The 9,797-nt window shown below is 47.0% G+C and overlaps 1 protein-coding gene across 1 annotated transcript in view; it reads right to left on the bottom strand.

Annotated features, from left to right (window-relative positions):
- Positions 1-392: 392 nt before the first annotated feature.
- LOC115477057 (ovochymase-1-like) overlaps positions 393-9,797 on the bottom strand; it is a 304,756-nt gene continuing 295,351 nt past the window's right edge. The window contains exon 17 of the mRNA XM_030213672.1: positions 393-557. Coding sequence (XP_030069532.1) covers positions 393-557 — 165 coding nt within the window. The remainder of the gene's footprint in view (positions 558-9,797) is intronic.

Genomic DNA, 9,797 nt, shown 5'->3' with positions numbered 1-9,797 from the left:
GTTTGGCTTGGTTTAGGAGAAAGGATATGAAATTGGTACCCAGAAAGCTGTGCATGGATCACGTCTTCATTTAGCCCTTTGATATAGTTCAGTGAGCTAAAGCAGGGCTCTTCTCCAGATAGCATAATACCTGTTTCACTTCAGGTAAGAATTATGAGAAATCCAAAATGGCAATTTCAAAAGTTGGTAATATTCTGCAAATAGTACTCAAAACAAATGAAATTGAGTTGTATTTAAAGATTAAATTCTGCACCTAGAAAAGTACAAAAAGATTTAACACCTTCCACCTTTGCAATAAAGGCAATTAGCTTAAGTACATTTAGAAATACTAAGGGAGAGAATATGTGTTTCAATGTTTATTTATTTAAACAAATATTCATTTGGTTCAGTAATTATAATTTTCCATTGGTGACCAATGAGAGCCAGTCTCTATACACAGAAACATTAACATACACAGCTGGTGCATGAGCATCACACACACTACTACCCCAGCTAACAATGCCAATAAGCTTATAAGTTCCATTAATCTTGCAAACAAGGGGTCCGCCGGAATCTCCCTGAAAAATAAACACAAACCAGTCAGCCTTACCCACAGTAAATTTCTGTTCCATGAAAACAAATGTTACATTATCTTTATGTTAGTGTACAGTTATAAAATGAGGAGACCTGAGAGCGCCACGGGCAGGTATAGGAGGGGACGGAGAGTTAACAATCTATCCACAGTGGGGGGAGGTGCAGGAGTGAGGCAGACCGGGGGGGGGGGGGATTGAGAGAGAACTACAGGCAGGGCCAAAAGGGGAGAAAGAGATGGTGGACTGTGCAGGGCAGGGAAGAGGGTAATAGGGAGAAATGAATGGAGGGCCATCGATGAGAAGGATAGAGGGAGATATGTTGGGCTGAGAGAGAGAGAGAGAGAGAGAGAGACTAGACTTCGGGTGGCGAGAAGGAAGAAAAAGAGGTGTTGGACTGGGGGGGTGGGGATTGGGAGCGAGGGAAGCGAGCAAGATAATGAACCGGGGGGGGGGGGGGGGGGGTGGACTGGGAGAGAGGGAAGAGATTATATATTTTGGCTAATTCTAGAAATGCATGTAACAGGCCATCTTGTGCAAGAACAAATTTTGATAAGATGGAAAGGCTCCACAACAGAACACTACCACTTGACAATTACATAGCTAAACTGAATTTAAAGGAAGTCAAGAAATTAGCCAGGTAGAGAAACCACTTTTGTATGGCTATGTGATAATGTGACTCCATGGCCAAGGCTGGAACACTTAGGAATACAGCCACACACAACAATGGTCCTAAGTAAAACAATAGCTTTATTAAATTCAAAGTAAGGACTTCCCAATTCTGCTCTCTCCACAGGCTGGACACTCTAAACTCAATCACCTGGAGCTTTGCTATAGTTGTTTTGATCCCTGTCCCCTGACAGGCTCTACAATTTAGTGAATGCTACTTTTCACTCTGCTTCAGTGTCCCCTACAGCCAGTCCTAGACCTGTCTTTCATAGGTTAAACACATTTACTTTTGCTTAACTCTAAGGTTCCTGTAGTCTCTCCCTACTACAGCTTCACAAGTTTAGTCAACATCTTAAGGTTCTAAGGAAACTTGTCCTACCTCACTGAAGCCTCTGCTTCTGGCAAATACAGGGTAGCAACAGGGTTGCCAGGTGGAAAATTTTTTTCCCACCCAAACCAGCCTAAATCCAGCCCAAAACCCGCCCAAACTCAAACCCCGCCCATGACACCCCCACCCCGCGTCATCACCCCGCCCCCGCCATCAACCCCGCCCCCGCCATCGGCCCCGCCCCCCATCATCGACCCCACCCAGAACGTCACTAACCCCGCCCAAAACGTCACTAACCCCGCCCCCGCGGCCGGAAAAAAACGCCTAAAAACCGCCCAAAAGACAAAAAAAGAAGCCCAAAAAACCGCAACCCGCCGCGGGCAAAACTTTCCCGCAGCGGGTCGCGGAAAACCGCCCAATTGGGCGGTAAAACCGCCCACCTGGCAACACTGGGTAGCAAATCTCTGCTGAGGGTAGCTACTCCTCCCAGGCTCTCCACAAGTACTGCAGCCAATGGGAACACCCTGGGAGGATTCCTTCTTATTCATGGGGGGGCAGAGGGCATTGTGTATATTTAATAGGAATATTTGTATATACAGTACTATTTACTGGGGCTTCCCCTCCCCCGTCTACAGTTGCAATGTCCTGTGATTGGCTCCTTGCGAGCTTGTTTCTATTGGATGTTAGCTCTGAACCAAGGCAAGCCTTCTTTCTTTACCCCTGCAGGCAGTGTTGCCAGGTGGGCGGTTTTACCGCCCAATTGGGCGGTTTTCCGCGACCCGCCGTGGGAAATTTTTGCCCGCGGCGGGTTGCGGTTTTTTGGGCTTCTGTTTTTTCTTTTGGGCGGTTTTCAGGCGGTTGTTTCGGCCGCGGGGGCGGGGTTAGTGACATTTTGGGCGGGGTCGATGATGGGGCGGGGCCGGTGACGGGGAGGCGGGGCCGATGACAGCGGGGGCGGGGTTGGTGACGGCGGGGGCGGGGTTGGTGACGGCGGGGGCGGGGTGATGACGCGGGGGTGGGGGTGTCAGGGGCGGGGTTTGAGTTTGGCAGGTTTTGGGCTGTTTTTAGGCTGGATTGGGTGGGAAAAAAATTTTCCACCTGGCAACCCTGCCTGCAGGCTGCGTGTGAGAGGCTCAGTCTGTACCTTGCATGCCATGTGCTAGCAACTTTTTCTTGGTTCCACTGTAGTTCCATCAAGGTTTTTTTTTTTTTTTACCTCACTCTCCCTTCTCCTTGAGATACTCGCTCACAAAGCTCTCTCTCCTTAAGGCTCTTTCCTTAGAACAAGTCTCTTAGAGGCTTCTCCCTTAGGATGCTGTAAAAGGCATTGTCCCTTTGTTTCTCCGTTTGAGTTTACAGCTTTGCCTCTCAGCTGTGCTAAGATCTGGCCTTCTCCTGAGGTGACTAGGCATGGACTCCATGTTGCAATCAGGGGCGTATCTGGAATCCGGCGGTAGGGGGGGCCAGAGCCAGAGAGGGGGGGCACATTTTTGCCTCCCTCCCCCCCCCCGCCGCCGCCTCTCTCCACCCCCTCTCCGCCGTCAACCCTCCCCCGTTGCTTACTTTTGCTGGCGGGGGGCCCCAACCCCCGCTAGCCGAGGTCCGACCCGCAATCTCCATATTTCGTCTTCCTCCGTGGCCATGTGCTTCAAGGAAGTAACGCTGCAGTGCTGATTGGTTGATTCCAGTTCGGCGTCTGACGTCGCAGAACTGGATTCAACCAATCAGCACTGCAGCGTTACTTCCTTGAAGCACATGGCCACGGAGGAAGACGAAATATGGAGATTGCGGGTCGGACCTCGGCTAGCGGGGGTTGGGGCCCCCCGCCAGCAAAAGTAAGCAACGGGGGAGGGTTGACGGCAGGGAGGGGGGCCAGGGCGAAATCTGCGGGGGCCCAGGCCCCTGTGGCCCCACGCAGATACGCCCCTGGTTGCAATAGGCACAATTCTTATAGGCAACGGAATTGTAGATTGGATTTTCTTTGTATAAAGGGAGAATTGCAATAAAATTAGATTTGCCTAAGAATTGAGTCTAGTGGTAAAGTTTTCTACTTGGTAAGAATTGGGAGTCTAGTGGTAAAGTTTTCTAATCAGGGAGGAGGAGGTTTAACTGACTGTGAGGTCATACTGGTCAGTAACATTGGACAGTAGCACTGGTCACTGACCTGGACATTTAACAGTAAAAAACCTTGGCATAATTCAATGGATTTTACTGACCAGAGTTTAGTAAAAAGCCCTGTTTAATACAGTGCTTATTCTCAGGGTCAGTGAGAAATCTTGTACTATTCTCAGTAGATTCTACTGACAAGATTTTGGTGACAACCGCTTGCAAATACACAGTAGGTGAAATAATTCTATAAAGGACTTAGCTCTTTCTATAGCAGATCAAGTGAGAGTTACTGACATAAATAGCACCAATTGAAGTATTTGTGGTGTCAGTCTGAGAAAGAACATGTGCCAACACCCTCTCTAAAGAGTAAAAGTTAAAACTGCCTGGCTTGGTACATTAAATGAGAGACTGGGTTTGAATAACTACAGAAGAAAAATAGATCGGTTATTCAAAATAGAGAAGATTTGTGTAGACACACTGCAGATCAGAGTTGACAGTTATTCCCTTCCCCCATCTTGACCAGTGTTGCCAGGTGGAAAATTTTTTTCCAGCCCACTGGAGCCCAAAAAACAGCCCAAAAACCGCCCAAACACAAACCCCGCCCCTGACACCCCCACCCCCGCGTCATCACCCCCGCCCCCGCCGTCATCAACCCCGCCCCCGCCGTCACCGGCCCCGCCTCTCACGTCACCGGCCCCGCCTCTCACGTCATCGGCCCCGCCTCTCACGTCATCGGCCCCGCCTCCCCGTCATCGGCCCCGCCTCCCCGTCATCGGTCCCGCCTCCCACGTCATCGGCCCCGCCTCCCACGTCACTAACCCCGCCCAAAACGTCATTAACCCCACCCAAAAACGTCACTAACCCCGCCCCCCCGCGGCCGAAAAAACCGCCCGAAGCACAAAAACCAGCCCAAAAAACCGCAACCCGCCGCGGGCAAAAATTTCCCGCGACGGGTCGCGGAAAACCGCCCAATTGGGCGGTAAAACCGCCCACCTGGCAACACTGATCTTGACCTGCAAAAAGTTACACTAACTACATGCTGTGCCTGCAAGACACTTAGGTGCAGTGCGCAAACAGCTAGCTGCACTTGTCTGGCCCTGCCCCTTGCTAAAATAATATAGTGGAAAAGCCAAGGTTCACAATAAAAAAGAAAAAGTTGTTCAAGAGAAAGAAAAAAAGAATTATTTTCCCAGTAAAAACATGGCAGTCTGTTATGTGTGAGAGTGAAGTACATGTGGAAGGTGACACTGGGCACATACCAGAAGCCAATCTTGCTATTGAAGGGGGTGCAGAGTCCAAGGGATGCAACATAAGAGAAAGTGATAGAGTCTGTAAAATCTAGGACACATGCGCTTACATAGAAAGCAAAGGAGAATTATCAGGCAGAAGTACACAAATACCTTCTTCTCCTAGAATGGCTGAAAGTAACAGAACAGATGACCAGGCCTGAAGGCCTATATACTGACCAGTTGCAAGCAGCCTATAACCAGTATCAAAAGAAATCACATGAATAGTGCCAATTCCTAAGTAGGAAAAATACATCAGAATTTTTGGCCCAAAGAGATAGGCAGCAAGTTAGATCTAACACGACAGACTATGGTTTCACAAACAATGAAATGTGCAGAGGCAAACACAGCCATTGCAGGAGATAATCAAATCAGCATCTTCCTATTGCTCTAAATACAGTGCTAGAAAATCTAACAGTATTAGCTCCCAGTTCCTCAAATCACACAGAAATGCTGCTGCTACCACTGAGGCTAATGCTGCAAATGAAACTGCTCCAGCAAGAGAAAGAGGCAGCTGTACTCAAGGCCAAAGTTAGAGCACTTGAACAAGCCACAGGGCAGGATGGTGGGGAGAATCAGCTCAGTAATATTAGTATAGAAGTGTCTGCCCTGTGAAGGATCAGACCCTGGCTCACAAAAGTACACAGTCATAATCAACTCAAAGGAGTCATCAGATTCTGAGCATGCACATGCCTTTACACCAGAGTCTAATTCACCCAAAAGAAGCAAGCCTAAGGCAAAGCACTGCTATCACAGTGATCCATACACATGTATGCATACAGATATACTACCACTGGCACTTGCTCTAGAAAAACACACCAAGGGAAACACTTTATTTCAGACACAAGACTCTGGAGCTACCCAGGAATGGGGTTCAGATAAAAGTTGAGCAGTTAAGCACAGCAAACAATACTGTGATTAAGAGCTACTTGACCAGCCATGCTTCACACCTGATTCCAGACAAACCCCGGCCAACAGCCAACCAGAGATACCAAATGCCAGCACAGTAGAGACTTCAAAGAGAAGATCTAGCAGCATACATGGCTTGCAAAAAGCTGGTAAACAGGGACCTTACCCAGTTTACTAACTGCCCAGAGGGGTATAGAAGGTGGAAATCCAATTTTAAGGATGCCGCAGCAATTAAGAAGCTCATGCCACTGCAAGAGATGAACTTGATGTTAAAGTGGTTAGGAGCTGAGTCAGTCAAGAGTGTAAAGAGGCTAACAGATGTATAGCTGCATGACCTTTCATGAGATTTGAAAGAAATATGGGAGTGACGACCAGCGCTATGGCAGCCCATAAGCTATCCAACAGGCAGTGATGAAAGAAGTTACCCAAAGGTGACATGTTGAGACAATGACAAATTGCAAGAGTTAGATCTTCTCCAGGAACTGGAGGCATTCAAAGTGGATTCGAACCTTCCAGGCCTGTACTACTTGGGACACAGATTGGGGCATAAATGAGTTTATAGCAAAGCTGCCACATAACATAAAAGAAAAATGGTCATCAGTAGATGCCAAATATAAAGAAAACAAACAAGAGAGGTTTCCTCACTTCACAGTCTTTGTGAAGTTCATTAGGGATCTGGCAAAGAGGAGAAATGATCCTAGTTTCATGTTTGATGTACCTGAAGCAATCAAACCAGGCTACTTCTCGAGTGAAGAGCCAGTATAAAAGTATGGCAATACAAGGAAACCAATAGCTGTATTTATGACTGATGTGTCATCCACAGTTACACCACCAACTGGTCGTCTTCCTACCACAGAGAAAGTAGAAAATCCTAACAGACAGTGTCCTCTAAATAAGAAACCTCATTCACTCAAGAAATTTAGATGCTTTAAAGAAAAACCCTTGAGGGAATGTAAAGAGCTGTTGAAGAGGTACAGAATCTGTTATAAATGTTGCTCTTCATCCAAGTATATGGCTAAAGACTGCGAAGTAGCCATCAAGTGTACGGAGTAGTAACTGGCATGCCAACATTTTGCAACCTGACACTAGTAAGCTTACTACTACAGGAGCCCCAGCTTCAGAGTCAAGGCACAGTGGGGAGCAGGAAGTAGAGCAAGCGCCACTGCCAACTTTTACTCCAAACTGTACAAAAGTATGAAGGAGGCTGTAATGGACAGTCATGCACCAAGATATGTGTAGCTAAAGCCTACCCAAAAGTGCAACCAGACAACGCAGTGAAGGTGTACGTTATCATAGATGAGCAAGGTAACCAGTCCCTGGTAAGGATAGAATTCTTTGACCTATTTGACATTCATGGAGCTCACTATCGCTACCACCTCAAGACCTGCTCAAGGATGAGAAAAAGGGCTTGGAGAAGAGCAAGTGGATACATGATAGAGGCAACGGATGGTAGCTTCAAGATCCATCTACCAACTCTCATTGAATGCAATCAAATAACCAATAGGAAGCAAATTCCCACACCAAAGGTTGCGTAATACCACCATCATCGCCAGCCTATAGTGGAGTATCTGCAGCCTTTGGACCCAAATGCCAAGATCTTACTCTTGTTGGGAAGAGACGTACTACCACTGATCAGAGTACATGAGGTACGTGAAGGACCACCTGATGCTCTATATTCCTACCGACTTGCCCTGGGGTGGGTGATAGTAGGTAACGTCTGCCTGAAAAGACTGAGGAGACCAAGTGTAGATGTCTACAAAACATGCGTCTTAGAAATAGGCAAACGACCTTGTTTAAACCTTGTGACAACCAGGTTCTTCCCAGTTGTCAGGATACCTTGCCACTATATTTAGGAGAACATCTGGGGAACTCTGTGTTCTAAGTCACCATTGATGATGATAAACCAAATCTTTTACTAGAAGAAAGAGTGCTTGAGAATTATGGATAAAGAATTGGTATTGGTAGCTTGGAATGTTGCTAATAATTGGGTTTCTGCCAGGTACTTGTGACCTGGCTTGGCCACTGTTTGGAAATGGGATACTGGGCTAGATTGACCATAGGTTTGACCTAGTATGGCTACTCTTATGTTCTATAAGGATGAGTCCAACAGCTGGGTTGCTCCGTTGCCATTTAGGACATAAGAACATAAGTATAGCCATACTGGGACAGACCAAAGGTCCATCAAGCCCAGCATCCTGTTTTCAACAGTGGCCAATCCAGATCACAAGTACCTGGCAAGATTCCAAAAGAGTACAATACATTTTATGCTGCTTATCCTAGAAATATTCAAACAAATGTGAATGCAGGTTTTTTATATATAAAGTGGAGTAAAGTCTCATATATATAACCTGTTGGGGTTTTTGAGTGCACCAACCTGCCTAAGCTAAGTGCCATATACAGTGGGGGAAATAAGTATTTGATCCCTTGCTGATTTTGTAAGTTTGCCCACTGACAAAGACATGAGCAGCCCATAATTGAAGGGTAGGTTATTGGTAACAGTGAGAGATAGCACATCACAAATTAAATCCGGAAAATCACATTGTGGAAAGTATATGAATTTATTTGCATTCTGCAGAGGGAAATAAGTATTTGATCCCTCTGGCAAACAAGACCTAATACTTGGTGGCAAAACCCTTGTTGGCAAGCACAGCGGTCAGACGTCTTCTGTAGTTGATGATGAGGTTTGCACACATGTCAGGAGGAATTTTGGTCCACTCCTCTTTGCAGATCATCTCTAAATCATTAAGAGTTCTGGGCTGTCGCTTGGCAACTCGCAGCTTCAGCTCCCTCCATAAGTTTTCAATGGGATTAAGGTCTGGTGACTGGCTAGGCCACTCCATGACCCTAATGTGCTTCTTCCTGAGCCACTCCTTTGTTGCCTTGGCTGTATGTTTTGGGTCATTGTCGTGCTGGAAGACCCAGCCACGACCCATTTTTAAGGCCCTGGCGGAGGGAAGGAGGTTGTCACTCAGAATTGTACGGTACATGGCCCCATCCATTCTCCCATTGATGCGGTGAAGTAGTCCTGTGCCCTTAGCAGAGAAACACCCCCAAAACATAACATTTCCACCTCCATGCTTGACAGTGGGGACGGTGTTCTTTGGGTCATAGGCAGCATTTCTCTTCCTCCAAACACGGCGAGTTGAGTTCATGCCAAAGAGCTCAATTTTTGTCTCATCTGACCACAGCACCTTCTCCCAATCACTCTCGGCATCATCCAGGTGTTCACTGGCAAACTTCAGACGGGCCGTCACATGTGCCTTCCGGAGCAGGGGGACCTTGCGGGCACTGCAGGATTGCAATCCGTTATGTCGTAATGTGTTACCAATGGTTTTCGTGGTGACAGTGGTCCCAGCTGCCTTGAGATCATTGACAAGTTCCCCCCTTGTAGTTGTAGGCTGATTTCTAACCTTCCTCATGATCAAGGATACCCCACGAGGTGAGATTTTGCGTGGAGCCCCAGATCTTTGTCGATTGACAGTCATTTTGTACTTCTTCCATTTTCTTACTATGGCACCAACAGTTGTCTCCTTCTCGCCCAGCGTCTTACTGATGGTTTTGTAGCCCATTCCAGCCTTGTGCAGGTGTATGATCTTGTCCCTGACATCCTTAGACAGCTCCTTGCTCTTGGCCATTTTGTAGAGGTTAGAGTCTGACTGATTCACTGAGTCTGTGGACAGGTGTCTTTCATACAGGTGACCATTGCCGACAGCTGTCTGTCATGCAGGTAACGAGTTGATTTGGAGCATCTACCTGGTCTGTAGGGGCCAGATCTCTTACTGGTTGGTGGGGGATCAAATACTTATTTCCCTCTGCAGAATGCAAATAAATTCATATACTTTCCACAATGTGATTTTCCGGATTTAATTTGTGATGTGCTATCTCTCACTGTTACCAATAACCTACCCTTCAATTATGGGCTGCTCA

This window comes from Microcaecilia unicolor, chromosome 9 (genome assembly GCF_901765095.1).
Source record: "Microcaecilia unicolor chromosome 9, aMicUni1.1, whole genome shotgun sequence".
NCBI classification, from domain to species: domain Eukaryota; kingdom Metazoa; phylum Chordata; class Amphibia; order Gymnophiona; family Siphonopidae; genus Microcaecilia; species Microcaecilia unicolor.
This window is presented reverse-complemented; position numbering and strand designations above follow the sequence as displayed.